At 39.5% G+C, this 18,059-nt stretch overlaps 4 protein-coding genes across 6 annotated transcripts; 1 reads left to right on the plus strand and 3 right to left on the minus strand.

The window, feature by feature from the left end:
* Positions 1–305: 305 nt before the first annotated feature.
* Positions 306–4,374, minus strand: kif22 (kinesin family member 22). Its single transcript, XM_077738902.1, has 11 exons — positions 4,182–4,374; positions 3,630–3,757; positions 3,397–3,548; positions 3,089–3,298; positions 1,926–2,316; positions 1,466–1,559; positions 1,274–1,391; positions 1,073–1,211; positions 730–992; positions 604–663; positions 306–529 (listed from the first exon to the last, which is right to left on the minus strand). The coding sequence occupies exons 1-11, from the start codon at positions 4,367–4,369 to the stop codon at positions 500–502; spliced, it is 1,773 nt and encodes a 590-aa protein (XP_077595028.1). The 5' UTR covers positions 4,370–4,374; the 3' UTR covers positions 306–499.
* A 693-nt stretch (positions 4,375–5,067) lies between these two features.
* On the plus strand, positions 5,068–6,825 carry pagr1 (PAXIP1 associated glutamate-rich protein 1). 2 transcript variants are annotated; one of them, XM_077738966.1, is made up of 5 exons: positions 5,068–5,257; positions 5,476–5,662; positions 5,773–6,106; positions 6,181–6,272; positions 6,501–6,825. In XM_077738966.1, the coding sequence occupies exons 2-5, from the start codon at positions 5,494–5,496 to the stop codon at positions 6,737–6,739; spliced, it is 834 nt and encodes a 277-aa protein (XP_077595092.1). In that variant the 5' UTR covers positions 5,068–5,257; positions 5,476–5,493; the 3' UTR covers positions 6,740–6,825. The 2 variants fall into 2 exon arrangements, with proteins under 2 accessions (XP_077595092.1, XP_077595093.1); XM_077738967.1 differs by having other exon boundaries at positions 5,493–5,662.
* Positions 6,826–7,162: 337 nt separating this feature from the next.
* LOC144211918 (vesicular glutamate transporter 1-like) lies at positions 7,163–15,440 on the minus strand. Of its 2 annotated transcripts, XM_077739483.1 has the most exons (14): positions 15,241–15,439; positions 15,039–15,160; positions 11,876–12,128; positions 10,951–11,069; positions 10,775–10,889; positions 10,618–10,705; positions 10,465–10,551; positions 9,824–9,960; positions 9,605–9,754; positions 9,407–9,539; positions 8,839–8,949; positions 8,613–8,740; positions 8,477–8,546; positions 7,163–8,100 (listed from the first exon to the last, which is right to left on the minus strand). In XM_077739483.1, the coding sequence occupies exons 2-14, from the start codon at positions 15,098–15,100 to the stop codon at positions 7,844–7,846; spliced, it is 1,710 nt and encodes a 569-aa protein (XP_077595609.1). In that variant the 5' UTR covers positions 15,101–15,160; positions 15,241–15,439; the 3' UTR covers positions 7,163–7,843. The 2 variants fall into 2 exon arrangements, with proteins under 2 accessions (XP_077595609.1, XP_077595608.1); XM_077739482.1 differs by having other exon boundaries at positions 9,605–9,960; positions 15,241–15,440.
* Positions 15,441–16,105: 665 nt separating this feature from the next.
* On the minus strand, positions 16,106–17,554 carry LOC144212111 (uncharacterized). The gene is made up of 3 exons (XM_077739749.1): positions 17,380–17,554; positions 16,915–17,061; positions 16,106–16,627 (listed from the first exon to the last, which is right to left on the minus strand). The coding sequence occupies exons 1-3, from the start codon at positions 17,549–17,551 to the stop codon at positions 16,431–16,433; spliced, it is 516 nt and encodes a 171-aa protein (XP_077595875.1). The 5' UTR covers positions 17,552–17,554; the 3' UTR covers positions 16,106–16,430.
* Between the last annotated feature and the right edge of the window lie 505 nt (positions 17,555–18,059).

Below are 18,059 nucleotides of genomic sequence, written 5' to 3' on the forward strand. Positions count from 1 at the left end.
GACACTTTTCTGCACAAGCTGTGAAAATTTAAGGTCAATTCTATTGAAAATGCTTTAAATTAATGACCAACGAAAAGGGGTCACACATTTTGGAACACCCTGTATTTTTACCTCTGCTTGTAGTATTGTATTAAATTCCTTATGTAAAAAAAATGGTTTGATTCATTTGAATTGAATTTTGAGCATATTCGAGATCTTGAATTTTATCATCATGCAGAATTTGTTCATCTCTATCTGTTCTTATCTTATCTTAGACACAAACAAGACTGGAAAGGTAAATAAGAAATAACACGGCAGAGAATGTGTGAATGAAAATGTTTTCACATGATTATTTTTTTAATAAGAATAAAAATTCAAGAAAAATCCAAAGAAAACTTGTCAAAAAGCATGTAGAACTTTGCACTTGGGAGAAAAAAAAAGACCCAAAGTGTAACAAAATGTCTTCCAAGTTCATTATATATACACATATTCACATTCCAAGTAGTAAAAAGGCAGCTTTTCACTTTGCCATCAGACTCAGAAGATTTGCCTGCAGACAGAAAAAGCTACATTAGAAGTTGTCAACTTAGGAAAAAAACAATTAAAATTTGGAGGACATATTACCTTCATAAAAGTGGAAAAGCGTTTTTCCGTCATGCCCTCCACTTGACTTAAATCTTCCAGCTGCGGAAAGAGAGTGAAACATTCAGCCAAGTCACCAAAAAATGGCGGCTTTCTCCTCACAATTACCTTGCCAAAGGCACCTCGCACTTCTCGCCAGCCCATAATCAGCTCTGCCTTCTTGACGCCGATCTGCTGGAGGCTTTTGAGCTCTTTGATGGAACCCGTGTTGAGGATGTGAAGAATCTTTTGCCGGGATTGTTCCAGAAGTTTCTGGTCCATCTGCGACTCCCAGCCGTTCACCATTTGGTTCTCTTTGCCATCCGGGAGCTGCACGGCGCCGGTTTTCCTCATGACGCACACCGATTGCTTCCTGACGAGCTGCTGGGATGCTGACCCAGAGAAAGACAAATTCGGATTAGTTAACGTCACTCTAAGCTGTTTAAAGGGGAAAATAATGATTCATTTTTACCTTCACAGTGATCGTGCATGGGCTGCACCAAGGCCTTCTGCGCATTCCCCTTGGCGACATTGGCCTGCTTGAGCTGCAGAGGCGCCGCGCCGTTCCCGGACTTCTTGGCCAAACTAGCCTTGTGCTCTTCTCTCAACGCCTGTCAAAAGTCCACCGGGATAAAAACGGCTGTTGAGGACCACGTCGAGATGCTCAAGTTACCTGGATCTCCTTGTGAGTGGCGTCCCTGAGAGGGCCGGCGTTTTCTTTGCCTTCGCAACGCATCACCCGCTTCTCCAGAGCCAGTAGCCTGTTCATGAGCGAGTCGTCGGACGATGAGCTGAGGAGACATTGGAGCTATGTTGATGTGTGCCCGCCGACAGTCGGCACCCAAGCGACGCGAATGGGACTCACCCGGGACGTTCGGCTTTCTTCTCGTCCTTCTGCTTCTTTTTGTGAGGCTCGGTGGCAGGCTGCCCCGCCTCGTGGTCCTCTCTGGCCCGTTTCACTGTGTAGAGAGCCAAACATCTTGATTAAATAAGGCATGTGTACCTGCTGAGCTTTTCACTTCTGATATATATTTTTTTCCTATAACCCCATGCTGGTACTTTCCCAAGACATTTTCCATTTGCATATATATATAGCATGACATAATTTTACATGGGGAAAATTAGTGATATGTGACTGTTCATTCAATTTCATATTTTAAAATGTAATAAAAAAATCTAACTGTAACCATAAGAAATGATGTGAATGAAACAAACCAAAAAAAACCTCTAAAAATATGAATTGTTTATGGCTCTCTCTGTCAAAAAGATTCCCAGCCCCTGCCTAACAGATTTTGGAATTTAAAAAAGAAAATCCTGGACTTCACCTGGCAACACAGCCACGGTTTCCCGCGTAAAAGGCTTGTTGACGATGAGTTTGGATTTGGCCGCAAAGTTGAGCGCCCCGACCGTATCGAAGCAGTACTCGTACTCGGGCGCGATGTTGACGATCATGAGCGAGTGCGCCGAGCCCCCGAGGGAGTCCTGGAGCAGCCGCGTGAGCTTGCTGTCCCGGTAGGGCACGCGGGTGGGGGCGCCCGAGCGCAGCGAGTCCACCACTTTGCTGAGGGTGAAGAGCGAAAGGTTGATGGCGCCGCTTTCCTTCAGGCGGATGCCCCGGTTGCCCGTGCGCCGGTTGTCCTCCGAGCCGGCCAGGTCCACCAGGTAGAGTTTACCCGTTTGTTGGCGGCGGGGTAGGGAGCGCTCCGTTCGTACCACCTAAACAAACGCAGAGAAGGCTTGAGGTCAATTCTGGACGGGGAAGAACAAAGGCCAGCGTGTACTTCTCCCAATTAGGTCCCAGAAAGCCAAATGGTTGCTAACGGGAGTGTCCCGGGAGAGAGTTGATTTGAGCATCCCAAACTAAATCCTGGTCTACTGCACAGAGACCAGAACCCGCAAAGATGCTCCTTACAGGCTAAGGCTTCATATGGGAATCACGATTCAGGTTAACTTCCTTGTATGTTACTTTGGATCTAAGGGAGTGGGAAATGCAGCCTGGGGAGACCGCGCTTACTCTCAACTTACTAAAATGCCCCTTATTTGATCATGTGATTGGTCACTGGGCCAGATTGTCATTCTAGAGGGTCGGAAGAGACTTAAAAAAAGAAAAAATACATTTTTTCCAAGAGCTACAAAGCAATAAAATAAGGATGAACTACAGTGAAATTATTCAGTTAATTTGGCAGTTAAATTATGGTTAGTTGTTTTAGCCTGGTATTTTTTTATTTCTTAAAAGTTGGGAAACTCTTTTTGAATTAATTTGAATTTTTAAAAAAGTTCCAAAGAAATTCTAGTCGACAATGTATTTTCCCATGTCTGTTTTCACCTTCTTACTACCGCAACAAAGTGAACTTCCCCGAGTAGGGTGTGAATAAAATCTAATCTAATCTAACACTTAGTTTATTCTTATGATCATTTCTTTATCTATAGCGTCCAGCCGTGGCTCTAGAATTCACCGAAAGAAGAAAAAATACTGTAACACTCAAACCTTTACAAGGAGGATGGCGTGACTCCGACTGGAGCGCTGGTTGAGTTTGGTGGACGCCGTCGTTCGATTGAGGCTAGCCGGCACAAAATGGCGCTCAAAGTCAGAAAAAGAGGAGATGCTCATGTGCGTCAGACCGGGGATGAGGATGTTCTTGTCTTTGTCCTCGCGGATGGGCAAATCCTGGGAGCCGGGCGATAGAAGATCCAGTACCTGAAGGTTGGTTGGAAACAAATTTGATGTCTATTAATATCAAGAGCACTGACAACCAGAGTTTTCTGTAAATCCATTAGAGGAGACCACCAGCATACCTTTTCATTGTAAATCTCCAAATACGACATTCCAATGGAATAGTCCCAACCCTCATCTTCTTTCTGAGCATTGACCAAATTGAAAACTTCCCCGAGAGCACGGGGGATCACGCCGGGCTGCTGAGAACTCCCCAACATTGTGTGTGTCTTACCTTAAAAACAATAACAACAGCATAAATCATCTCTCACAAATACCGACCAATGGCATGGCTTAAAACCATGTGGTGACATACCAGCGCCTGTTGGCCCATAAGCAAAGACACTTGCATTTTGACCTCTGGTTATGTGTGGTAAAATTGGCTTCACGGATGATAGGAATACTTCTTGTTGGGTCGTTTGCTCACCGTGGAATACATCGAAGCTGAAAAAGGGGGCGGGGTTTAGAGTGACTGGCATCTCTCAGAAATTACATAATGTAAAAAGACAATTCTTTGTTTTTACACTCATCTGGTTCCAATAAGCCTAAATATCATAGAAAATAAAAATGCAGACCTTGCAAGAATTTGGGTTTTAGGAGGTTAAGAATTAATGGATATAAGCAATACAATTATCTAAATTATTTATATGTATATACACTACTGAAAAACTAATAAACATAATAAAGAGTTAGTGTGGCAGTTTCTTTTTGACACTGTCCAATACAGTGGGGCACTTTAAGTGTTTAATGTTCAAGTGGAGAAATACGCAACTCAAGCTTGTTTTGCGGGCAATATTTAATGTTATTTACATGTTTTGGGTTAGCCCCGTTTTGCACGGAACTTGTGTTTGAGATAGGGGTTACTTACTGGTATTTGAGCGTTTCTGTAGCATTTCTCCAGTTTACAATCTCCAGGTTCTGGGAGTCCAAACCTCTGACACAAGGTCCTTCGCCTTTCTCGTCTTGTTTGTCCATAAAAGGACGCAGACGAACCGCGACCATCACTCTGGAGGTCTTCTTGCGACCGCCTTCCGATACAGCCACACGCTGGGCCATGTTTCCACCCTTCAATGAAATGTTTTACATTAACAAACAAGTCGGTATGCAAATTCTCTGAAATTGTTGGAACGGTAAAACGCCCAAAATATATGTATGGAAAATAAACTCGAGGGAGAAACACGAGGAAGAAGTAGCGAGTAACAATTAGCTGCTAAATGCTATGCCATATGAGATTCGAAATCAACATTTTACAAGTTGCTCTCAAATAAAGTATTCATTTTTTTCATCACTTACCTATGATATGTTTCGGACGCCAAAGTCTTTATTGTGTTTGAACACTGTTATAATTTGCAATTCGGCAGTATTGTCGACGTCGCATTTTAACAATGGCGAGACACTCGAAGGAAAAAAATGAACTCAGTTTTCAAACAAGGACCACGAAAACGGAAAAGACGGTAGGCCAATCAGAGCCCGCCTAAGTGTCACCGACGAGACTCAGCCAATGACAGCCCAGTTAACATGTTTCCGTCTCGTTCTCCCATGACAGAAGTGACGTTGTCTAGATTTCCAAACGCTGCGGAGTGGACGAGAAGTCGGAAGCGTGGAAAAATACAAATTCCAAAATAGTGTTTACAAACTACGTACAATATCTGCACCGAATATTTCTTTGTAGTTTGAATATTATCATGATTTTTTTTGACATCAGAGTACGCAAATGGAAAGCATTTGCCGTCGTATCTCTCGGATTTGTGAGTCGCTTCCGCACTTTCGACACAATTTAATCCACATAATATGCAAGTCGACGTGAGTGCAAACTCTTCCAAAATGGCGCTATGTTTACGTACGTCCATTGTCGTTTAGTTATAATGGATGACTCTGTCAATTTTCTTCACTGTCGGAGCTAACTATATCCTCGCGTTCAGCAAGGACACAACGCAGGATTCGGTAAATACAAGCTAACGCACTCATGTTTTTTGCTAATGATTTTAAATGAAAAAAACCTAATACTATTCCCCAGCAAGTTCACCAAATAACATTTTCAGCATTTAATTGTGCCATTCTCCTTAGGTTAATTGTCGATCCTATTACATAGATGTGTTCAATGCATGAAAATGCATGCCAAGACTATAACATTGTTTTATTATTTACCTTTTTTTCTGAAGAATTGACCTTTTTGAAGGATGCAGGCTGAGGTCACAGATGTGTCCCTGCATGAGGGCATCCAAGCTCTTGGTGTGAAAGAAGCAGAAAATCAAAAGGAAAGCAAAAAGGAAGAGGAAAGCACGGAGCAGAAGGATGCAGAGATGACAGCAGCACCAGCGGAGGACGCTGAAAATACTGAGGGCAAAGGTCAGGAATTCAAACATGGACGTGAACAACAATATTCAAGTCCCCTAGTGTGTTTACAGTGCAAGATTTAGTCCAACAATTCCCCCTAAATAGTTTTTTTTCCTCCCTAGACCAAGACACAGCCAAACCCGAGGAAGACAAACACCCAAACGCATCTCCATCAGTGGCGGCAGTCGCCGAGGAAGAAGCAACGCCGACGTCCCACAAGGACGGCGAATGGGAGCTGGTGTACAGCGACGAAGAAATGGAAGACCCCAAGAACTGGATGCCCCCTCCTGCTGAAATCAAGAGACTTTATGAACTGCTGTCTAAAGGTGAAATGCTGGAGTTCAACTTTGAACCCTTGCCCAGAAGACCACCCACACCTGAACGCAGTCTGTCGCCCGAAAGGGAAAACCTGGATGACGAGGCAGAGGAGAGAGAGAGGAAGGAGAGGGAACGCAAGTGCGTCAGAACATCCTATCAATGCCATTTTGTATTCCTCAAAGATGTTAGGTTTCATTAGATTTTCATTCCAGGCCTCCCAGTCCTACTGAATTTGACTTTGACGAAGAGCAACAGATCCAAGGGACCCCGAAAAACTCGTTCATTAACAGGCGCCGAACACCGGGTGAGCATTACACATTTAAAAAGGCTTATTATCATTAATGGATTAAATACAATAAATTAACTCTAGTTTGGGGAGTCAAAACCAAGACTTAAAAATCAGGAATCACTGAGATTAAACATTTTCAGACCATAAAAACAGACCTCATCAAACTAATAGAAAGATATATTAGCATGTGTACTATACAATTGAAAGACTGAGATTTCCTATTTCCTAACTTGACTCTAACAGGTTCATCAGGTCGCTCCTCGGTGAAGAGGGAAGCTCGGCTGGACAAAGTTCTGTCGGACATGAAGCGCCATCGCAAAATGGAGGAGCACATCCTGCGTACGGGGCGAGATCTTTTCAAAAGTGAGAAGAAGCCAGAGACGGCGGCACTGTCGCCCAACAGCCAGAAGGAACGAGACAAGGAACGTGAGCGTGATAGCAATCCCAATACCGTCTTCTCGCCCAGGCAGAGGAGATACTGAACTGGTGGCCATTTTTTCCCCCCAGGAACTCACCCTGAACATTTCCCAGTGCTTTTTCTAAACTTTGTATGTTTTCAATGTTGTTGTTTTTTAAAGTACATCAAAATGATTGATTAAAAGTTACTTGAAAGAATATGGCTGAAAGCATTTAATAAATTTCCTATATTAACATTTTTAATTTGTTTAACTTTTCTACATACTTGCAGTTGCATTTTTCTATATTTCTATTTTTTCAGTACTTTATATTTGTTAAAGTAAATTCAAGCAAAAAAAAAGGCATCAGAAGGATTGGTTCATTAGCCTAATTGATATGACACCATTTTTACTATGAATGTTTTTTATACATTTAAATGAGGTAAAGTTCATTAAATTACCCTATGTTGTGCTACAATATTGTAGTTCTACCAATCAAATACAAGTACATTCTATGTAGAACTATTGTTTATTGGACAGTCCTACTTCCAAATGTGATTCACTTTTTACATATTTATCGGGTTCTGCAGAAAATTTCAAAGAATGATCGTATTTTGACCATTTTGACGGCACTGGACGTCCACTACTATTTAACAAAAAAAAAAAAAGGATTGGACATCCATTGCCGTCAATGGCAGCAAATGAAGAGTCCGCCTTGCTTATAAATTGGCACAAAAGCTCTTGAGATTGTGCATAAAAAAAATCTTTGGTCAAAATCTGTTCTCTCTCTCTCTGATTGGAGGTGGAAAAATGTTTGTCTACGATAACTCAAATCAAGTCTAAGACCAAACGCAATCACAAACAAACACAAAGATGAGGGGCGCACCAACTCGGGTCCTCCATCCGGTTTGTTTTCCATGTCTCCATCCTCTCCCACACCTGAATCAAATGATTGGAAAAAGTGACCATGACTATTTGATTATGGTATGTTGGAGGGCGACGATCGGGAAAACACAGCGAATATCTGCTCTCGAGGACCCGAGTTGGTGAAGACCCCTGACGTAGACTGACTAAAGTCCACCTGTGCGGTTTCGCTCCAGCGGGCGGAATCTGCAAAAAAGTTCATCCCGCCCCCGAGCGGAGCCGCCCCAGTCGCTGTAAACGTTCCCGGCCGGAGGGTCGGCGGCCATTTTAGGTCAGCTCCTGGCCGTCGCCAGCAGCCGGTTGCACATACTCCTCTGTTTTGTTCCAGTCTGACACCCAGCCGCCGCCCCCGTTGGGGTCCTGGGCGGTGGCCCCGTAGCCGCCGCCGCCGCCTACCCCGCCGGCGTTACGGTATAGCTCCTCCGTCTCGTTAGCCAGCTCGTCTTCGTCTAGGATGCCGCACTTCTCGTCGCTCAACTGCTCCGGTTCGGCCCAGGCTTGCTTCTCCCCCGAGGCGAAGAGGCCTGCAGTGAGTGACAGCTCATCCAAGGCTAGTCCGTTCTCAAATTGATTGACGACTGTTTATCATCATTTGCAAGGAACTACATGTTTTATTTACTTTAAAAAATTCTATACTTTTCCATTTCTTTTTTGTGTGTATTTGGAATGATTTAATGTTTTATTTTGAATATTTCTACACTATGGCTTCTCAGGGTTCTTTTTTGATTTTATTTTTTTAGTTAGCATTTTCCAAGTTTTAGTTGTATTTCACTATCATTTCCATTAAATAATGTTCCCCCCATGTTTTTGAGGTTCTGTCTTTTTGTTAAATTAGAATTTCAGTAATTAAAGTACTTTTAAATGAATGGTTCGTGCTTGTCCTTTAAACATAGTACATACCGTAAAATATGACGCCTCCATAATGGACAACGGACGCAATGAGAAAGACGCCTTGCCACTCTTCGCGCGTCTGCAAAAAAAACATGGAGATTTGCTCGAGCCCAGCTTTGCAAATTGCATTTCAAATGTATCTCACCTTATGTTTAGTCATGGCGCCCACGATAAGTGGGCACACCATCCCGGAAAGCGTGCCCACCCCATTGGAGATGCCCATCAGGATGCTGGCATAGCGCGGTGCAATGTCCAGGTGGTTGACATTGAAACCTGAAAGCAATGCAACACATTCAATGATAAAGGGAGAATAACAATATTTAGTCATCAGTGTTTGTGCAAAAGAGGAAAGGGTCTTTGTTTGACTTCACCTGAGATGGCAAAGCCTGAAAATCCCACCGCAAGGACCAAGAAGGAGATGGCCACACCCTTGGTGTGGGAGAAGCCCACCACCAGCAGAAAGGTGGCCTCCATGCCAAAACCTGACAAGAAAACAAGGAGTTTATTGAGCGCCTCGACAACACATTGAAACTTTCCACTGTTAAAAAATAACCAAGAATGTAGAAAAGTAACTCAAAATCTAGGAAAGACTAAATTACAAAAAAAAAAAACATTGTAAAATTTTGTAAAACAACAACTATTTTTCACATTTGAAATATAAGAAAAATTAAATACTCAACATGAATGAACTATATGATATATTACATTGAAATAATTGAAATTTATTGCGATTGAATTTTTAACACAAAATTGTCACAACCAGATTTATTGAGACTATATTTTATGCAGTTATAATTAGTTTGGATCATGCAAAAAATTCGGTGTTCTAACTTCAATGCTAAAATCAAATGTTCCTTAGCAATTCTATTCAAAATTGTTCACTGTTGTTGAGAAAATAGACAAAAAAATAATGGATTAAGAAGCACAAACTTTGCTTACCCCCACAGTTCATGAGTTTCCTAACATTGGTGGTGGTCATGATGTGGTTGGAGCGCAGGTGGTCGGCAATCTGGCCTCCGATTGGCACAATAATGGTCATCACCAAGTGGGGGAGGGCCGACACGATTCCCACCTTTGTGTCCAAAAACAGTTTTTTTCCCGCATTCTGTTTGTCTATTCCAAAATGTACAAAGTCACCTTGCTGATCTCGAATCCAAAGACCTCCTCAAAGTAGGCGGGCTGGCTGATGAGGAGCAGGTAGAAGGTCCAACTCCTGCAGAAGTTGGCCACGATGATAGCATAGACGGGCATGGAGGTGAAGAAGGCCCTCCATGGCGTGTTGAATTTCTGAAAGCGGAAAGAAAGGGTTAGGGGAGATAGGGGGGGATGCCATCGCCAGGTGAAATACGGACGCACCGAAATGGACTGTTGAGCCGAGTCGCCGATGCTCTCCTCGATGTAATTGCGCTCCTCTTCCGTGATGGTGGGATGGGCGGCGGGGCTTTCGTATGACACCATGATCCAAAAGCAGTACCACATGATTCCGAAAGTTCCTGACAGAGGGGGAACAGGGTCTTAAGTAGTGGCCATTGGGAGACATTGAGATGTCCAATCTGTCTATCACTGTCACTTGGGGTGTTTAATGCAGGTCATTTATTATTTTAGTATCAGAAGCACATGGTAAATACTAGACAGGCAATGAGTTAAACAATAATGGATAGCAATTTAAGTTTCAATTAGTTTTTTAAAAATGATTCAAATAAAGGAATTTAAGTAAAATATTTAGTTATTTTTGTTTTAATTTAGTCATTTGAATGTTTTTAAAGGGAAACAGCACAGCATTTTTTGTTAAAAAAAATGAAAAAAAATAAATACATAAAAAAATAACTCAATGAAAATCATCTGATTCCTGTAATAGCTAAATTTAAGTTTACATTTTTTAAGTTTACATTTATTTTCAACAAAAACTAATTAGAAAAGTACAAATTTAATGAAAAAAGTAACTCACCATTATTTTTGCAATAATACTTACTGCAAAACAAGGACAAAATGCTTACCATAGACATAAAAGACTGAGGACCATCCAGAGTACTGGACCAGAATTCCGGCCAATGGCATGGCAATGACAGCACCTGCATAAGAACCTGAAAAAAAATACTATATTAGACTCCATCATACGCACTGACTGTCTTTTTTAAATCCAACTTTACCACAAAAGGCCGTCGTAGCCAGGCGGCTTCTCTCCAGGGGTGGCGCCCATTTGGCCCAGATGCCATGACAGGCCGGGTACGAAACCCCCTGCGGGGAAACAAGTGACGCTTAAACTAGACAGTTGCCGTGGTGGGGTAGCATGCGTGCGTGCGTCACCTCCACCAGTCCTTGAAAGATCCTGACGAGGATGACGCAGCCAAAATGCATGCGGGCTGCCGACGGGATGAGCATGTTGAGGAAGGACGTCGCCACGATGGCGAAGCCGAAAACCCTGAAAGCCGAGAAGGAAGTATAGAAGGAGATAAAATGGATAAATGGAGTTGGACGCTAACCTGTTGGCGGCAAATTTTTGGCAGATGAAGCCGCCGGGAATTTGAGTGACGATGTAACCCCAGAAGAAGGAGCCGTGGATCATTCCCACCGTCTCGGGGTCCCAGTCGAACTGAGCTTTCTGGTAGGGGGAAAAAAAAAACAAGGAAAATTAAATGATATTCATAAAGTTTTGATTTCTTGGTGCATGATTTTTAGAGGCATTAACAATGCCTGGTGTCCAAATGGGTGGTGGGTGCCCGTGAATTTAAATGAGTTTGTCACAAGCTTATCGCTAAGTAGACGTCCAATCCATTTAAAGTGGGAGGGTGACAGTGAGTGAATGGTAGTTCAATGGCAGGCAAGGGGTTGACACATTTAAAGCATTGGAGGAAATAGTATTGATAAATGACATTGATAAATTCAGCTAAAATTGAGAAAATGCCAAATTGAAAAAGGAAAAAAATAAATAACCAGTAATACAAGTATATATATATATATATATATATATATATATATATATATATATATATATATATATATATATATATATATATATATATATATATATATATATATATATATATATATATATATATATATATATATATATATATATATATATATATATAAAAATGGGAAAAATGTGTTTTTAAAGATAAATATTTTCAAATAATTTATTAAAAAAGTTTATGTAACTTTAAAAATTATTCAAATTAGAATATTTACTCTTCAATTCACTTTACTTGATTGAGAACATATATCACTTAGGTACTTACTTACTGTATTTTTACTGACCATTTAAACAAAATATATATTTTTGTAGTCTTCAAAAAAAACATTTGTAATGTAGCAATTCACTAAGCCATAATTAATGTCTTATTTTAAAAACATATTTTAAATATTTAATGAGAAATTAAGATGTATTTGGTTAGTCGACTGACTCACCACCACCACTTCCTTGTTGTCCCGGTAGACAGTGTGGCTATTGACCATACTGACGATGGCCACGCCCAGATTGCAGCGAATCCCAAAGGAGATACAGAAGCCGATACCCGACAGGATGGCGATGATATAGCGACGCGGCAACCCGAAGCAAGTACAATCCACCACGGGCAGCTCCTTCTCCTCCACGAGCTCCGGACGGCCTTCAGCCGACAATTCGATGGTCTCTCCATTCTCCTGCTTTTTCTCCAGGGCCCTGTACCACAACAAAATGACGTGAAAAGTTACATCTCAAGCATTACTGCATCCGATTAAAATATCCATGGCGGAAAAAAATGAGTACACTTTAGTTCTTTTAAGTCTCTTAACCCAGTGGCCAATTGACCTAATTCTTCTTCAAATGGATTGGTCGTTTTTAGCAATGACAAACCATTTAAATTCACAACAGAAGGACAAAAAGAGTCATTTGTTTGTCAATGTATTGCTAGAAAATATTTTGCAACGTGACTAAAGTATTGAGATTCACAATGAATAAAAAACTTAGTACATTTTTGGTCATTTCCAGTTGTTTTTGGTTGAAGTACTCACACACACATTCACATTAGCCCTGATTTTATTTAGAAACCTGATCTTGATATTCTTAGTGCGAGTCATGCAGTCATTGATGCTGATCAAGTATTAATAGAAGTATGAATTATTAATCATTCTGGAAGCCTTGAACTATTTTAGTCTTTTCTCTTCTTTCCTTCCAACTTGTTTTTTTCAAATACTGTCAAAACAATCTATCGGAGTTGTTCTTGTTGTTTTAATGATTCTTTTGACATTTTCCAATAGAGCGGATGTGTATTTGGTGACTTGAACGTGAATTAAAAGGTAATCCGCTGTAATCCTTGCAGGTTACCCGAGTTTTCCAGTGTGGCTGTGTGTAAGTAAGTACAGAGCCAAATCCTGGCCCACGAGCTGCCAGTTTGACACCTGTGCCCTGAACTAACCCTTGTCTCATTCATATACTAAATGTGTTAATACCACTCTCTAATCATATATGTACATGACTTACTGATTTTGATTGCTAATGCGGCATTAGAAATCCAATCCATGTAGACTAAGAGAAATTGGCAGCAAAAAAAAAAAATCTTAAAAGGAATGTATACACTTTTTTGGGGGACAATAGCCCTTTTTTCTTACCCCCCCCCAAAGTAAAATTTTACACAGAAAAGCCATTTTCTTCAAAAATAAAATACAGCCAATTTGTTAGTTGTTGTTTTTTTTACACAAAAAGGTCAAGATGTTTAAAAAAAAGATGATTTTTGAAAATAATTATTCAACATTAATTGAGGTTCGTATTTTCACACAAAAAAACAAAGCACTCCCAAAAAAATTATAAAGATGTATAGTATATACATTTTTTAGTTCAAAACAAAACCACTTTTTGGTTACCCAAAAAATTCAAACTACAATTATTTTTAAAGGTTGATTCTCAATTAAATTATTAATTTCCTCCCAAAAAAACAATTATTAATGAAAATGTATTAAGATTTTTTACCCAAAAACTAACATTTGATTAAAAAAATGGATTTTATTTCATCAAGAATCCCTTTGCTGCCAATCTCCCACTTCAAATGGATTGGACGCCCACAAAGTGAGCCAGTTGGCATTGACTGACTTCCTTTTCTTACTGTTCAGGATTTGATCTGTGGTCTAAACACTTAAATCCCCTCTACAAATAGCCTTGGTCCGTTCCAAGCTGTCGAGGCCGGCAAATCCCCGGCCGGCGAAGGAGCCAGCGGCCGGCGCCCCCGCACACGCCTAGGCGTAACCCCTTCCCCCTCCGGATTACAGGGTGTGGCGCTCTCGATTTCGTGCGTGACACGCGCCGCACGGCAGGAAGCCAGACGCCACTTAAGTCGCTGCTGCCGTCACGACACAGGTGGGAAAAAGTAGCAATGGAGGGAAAGTTTGGGGAATTTTGTATAATATCAATAGTATCCAATTCGTCCCATATAGAAATAGTGTCAATCAAATGTATTCAGGAATAATGCAATAGTGCAGTATGATAATGAAATAATTTATTTCAACTCATTAGCTGAAATTGACGGTAAATGCAAGTGTAATAATTAATATGTAGTTATAATACGAGATTAATTATGTTCAATCACATTCTATATCATCTTTTTGAATGTATGTAGTCATATCAATAAAATCTACATGAATTCAAAGTGAGGCAAAGAATGAATGAAAATGTTGTTAATTGAGATGTAGATACGTAATTTCATTATGTAATTTAAAATTATGATATATAAAATCTATTTTATTATTTTTCCCCATGAGTAAAATATATTCTTATATAGATAGTCAAAATTATCAGTTTTAATTGAATGTGATTATATATTTTAATGAAATATAACAATGTATATTACAGTAAATTATTTAAATAAACAGATGTTGTATGTGGGGACATTATTATTAATAATAAATCTGAGAACAATTAATATTTTTTTATATTCGTTAATGACCAATTATTAAACAAAGTACAGTAGAGTGTATTTTCATCAATTAATAAAATTCATTTCTATCCTAAATTCATAAACTAAAAATTATTTTAAATCTGACTGCAAAAAAAATCCCCCCACAAAATAGCTGGAGTTTTAACTGTGACGTAAAACTGCCGGATTTCCTTCCAAAGTAACATTTTGAGGATTTTGAGTCACCAAGCTAGCAAAACTAATAGATTACTAATAGCTTTTCTAGCCACTGACAAGAGACGATAAATTGCGTATCTTTTTCCAACCTTCTGACACTGAGTTCCTTTTTAGTGGGAGAACTGGGTACGTGTAAACAAATCATCATTCCCTACCAGCCCTCCCAATTCAAATGGATTAAACACCTAGCACCATCAACGGCAGCCATTGAAAATCAGTTCTCTTTCAATCTATTATTTACGAAACATCATTTTACTATGTCAATATCAACCTCTATTTCATCCTTTTCTGTTTTATTGGGATGATTGTCGCATGACTCCCAACTGATAAATTATTCAAAGCAAATTCCTGTATGGGATACTTTACATTGAGCGCTCGCTGTGTAAATGGAGACTAGAGGGAAAAACAAGGGCAAAAAAACCTGCAATATGTTACAATATTTTCCTTTAAAAATAGAATGTACTCACCCATAGATTTTGCCCAGAGTTTTGGCTGCCACGGCCTTAAACCTGTCTGGCCGGATCTCCATCTTTCCCAGTCCAGCCTGTGCACGCTCCCGACAAGCTCAGTCCCCGTTAACACATCCAAACTTCAAAATTAAGAAGAAAAAATATATATATTAGAAGAAAAAAACAATTAAAAAAACCAACATGCTGTAAATGTACTCACCTTTAGCCCCGTTGTTGAGAAATCAAATTCCTATACATAGTCCAAGTGGCACTTAGTTGTCCTCAATATGGTCAAAAAATACTAAAAATTAATCTAGATTTATGTTCTAGGGTGGTGGGACACCCACGAGAGGCAACTTTGGACGAGAGTCATGGCTGCTGTCTTTCCTGAGTCCAGATTACGCAGTCTAATCTCCCCACTACGGAGTGAGCGGCAGGTATAGCATGTCACTTCCTCCGCCGCGTGCTATTCCTGGAGCGCACGCTTTGCCAAAGGACGGAGGAGAGAGACGAAAAATCCAAAGAATAAAGAGTTAATGATCAAAACTTCATTTTAAAATGACTCCGCCTCTCCCAATCTATTATTGTTGGTAAAAAGTTTCCGAATGAGATGTATGGAATTCAATTAAAAATCTGATTGGCGGGCTATCTTATTTATTTGGATAACAAATCCAGTCAAAATATATTATACATAAAAAATGTCTATACAGCATCACCTATATGGCATTTTTTGTGATTAATGAAAAGAGTCCCTCTATGTTGTGTTTTTACTTTTTGGTGGAATTATTAGGTGTAGTTCAACTACAAGATGGTGGCGCCTTAATTGATTTGCAAGATGCGACTAAAGAAGAATGAAAGCATCCCATCAATGGTGGGGTCATCTGATAATGTGTGTAATTCTGTTGTAAACCACTAGAAGGCAGCATATGCAGAATTGAATGAAAAATGATGGGTTCTTAAGGTATTTTTGATTATTTTGATATAAATTTTTTTTTTTTTTTTAAATTCCAACGTTGACCACAAGATGTTGTTATCTATAGTCTGGCTTTTTTAATTTTCACATTTGGGGTATACTAATTCCAATGTCCAGCACCAGGTGGAGGCACACTCGTTTACCATAATTGACTAATGAAGACGAATGAAAACAAAGATTACAATCATCTTCAATGCAGCAAATTATTATTTTATCTAATAATGTACATCTTTGGGCAGAATAACTAATATTTGATGGAAGATGCTACATTTGTGGTTAAAAAAAAAGTATGCACATTTTGGGCACGTTTTCAAAGTAATCTGGTGACTATTACAAGACCAATTAAACATCAAGAAATACAATTGACTACTAGATTGAAGTACTTTGAAAAATATTGCCTAACATGAATGTGATTAAAGTTTGTGTGGATTTGCTGTTTAGATGCAACTTTGCTGCAGATCTTTAGCAGAGATGCTTCTAAAGGAGCCTGAGGAGGAACCAGAGGAGGTGGCTCTTAAAAAAGAAGGGAAAGGCATAGAGGAAGGGGGCGGGGACAAGTAAGGTGGGGCGGAGATGACAGAGGGCGTGTCTGAAAGGGTGCCGTAGCCAGTGGGTCGCAGGTCCGGGTGAGGATCTGGATGGGATCATTCGGATTTACTTATTGAACTATTTTAACTTAAAGGGAGTAAAACTTGTACTTTGGCACTATTCTGCAGAATTTCTGAAAATTCTGAACCTTTTTCTAACAGATTGTGGCTATGAAAAGTTAAAATTATTTAGCATCAGCAAAATTATTGGAGGGAGGTAAAAACTATCAATAAAAAAAATGACCTCCAAATAGAAAAGTTGTTTTTGTGCTCGATTCAAAGCATATCATGTTGCTCCCTCGGGTTCAAGACCTTGTTATATAGTTGTAAGTACCTTGGTCTTCTCGAAGATAGGTGTGCAGGTAGGGTTGTTTGTTGTAAAACTTGTTGTAGATGCAATACACAGCCGCCATCAGGGTACACGTCCCAACCGCTGCCGCGATAAAGACACCCACCTTGCTACTGCCTTGGTCTACTGGAGCTTTTGTTTTTCAACACACACAAAAAATGAATAAAACATTTTTTTCAAGACATTTGCATTGAATATATTAGTCTTACATTACTTGTTTAAATGTAAAAAAAAAAAAATAATAATAATATATATATATATATATATATGTTTATATATATATATATATATATATATATATATATATATATATATATATATATATATATATATATATATATATATCATATATAGCAATATAAATTTTTAAATACTATATAAGTAAATATTAGCTTAAATATGAACCTTTCCTCCATAAAAATGTAAACAAAATAAAATGTATAGACTCACGTGTTGGTTTTGCATTTAAATGGTTTGTCGTCCCCTGATTTGGTTGTAGGACAACGGCGTGTTTCGGTGCCGGAGGAGGGAGCGGCAAAGGGTCCTGGTGGCTGGAAAGGGGACTCAGGCTACAGCTTACTGGCAGAAGAAGCAGCAGGTACAGTGGATGAAAATGATGCATGATGTGACTGAAAGAAGAAAAAGTCGTGTTAGATTCCAATATTTTCAACTCCCTTTTGAGCGTTTAAAAGTAAAGTGAAGTGTGCTTGCTTGCCTGAGATGGAAGCAGGTGGCGTTCGTTCCGATTTGAGCAGGCATCCAAGGCAACGGGCGCTCCAGAGATGGCAGATTTCCACCGGGACCAGTTGTCACAAACAACAAGAACACAAACAAAAGGTTGAAGAAAAAGAAGAAAAAAAAAACAGGATTGCATTTTACGACATAGTACATTAAAAACCATTACAAAAAAAAATCTTTTTAAAAAATCTGTTTTAATGAGAAAAATGTCTCCATAAAAACATTACACAAAGGAATTTTCGTTTCTGTACACTGTACAAAATGAACTCTCCATGACAAAACATTTAAAAACCGCTTTACAGAATGGAAGCATATGTTCAAAAACGTATAATTTAAAAAAAAATGCAACTAAGCTATTTAAACTGATTTGACAGGAACCATCAAGTATATAT

Source organism: Stigmatopora nigra, chromosome 18 (genome assembly GCF_051989575.1).
Source record: "Stigmatopora nigra isolate UIUO_SnigA chromosome 18, RoL_Snig_1.1, whole genome shotgun sequence".
Classification (NCBI taxonomy): Eukaryota; Metazoa; Chordata; class Actinopteri; order Syngnathiformes; family Syngnathidae; genus Stigmatopora; species Stigmatopora nigra.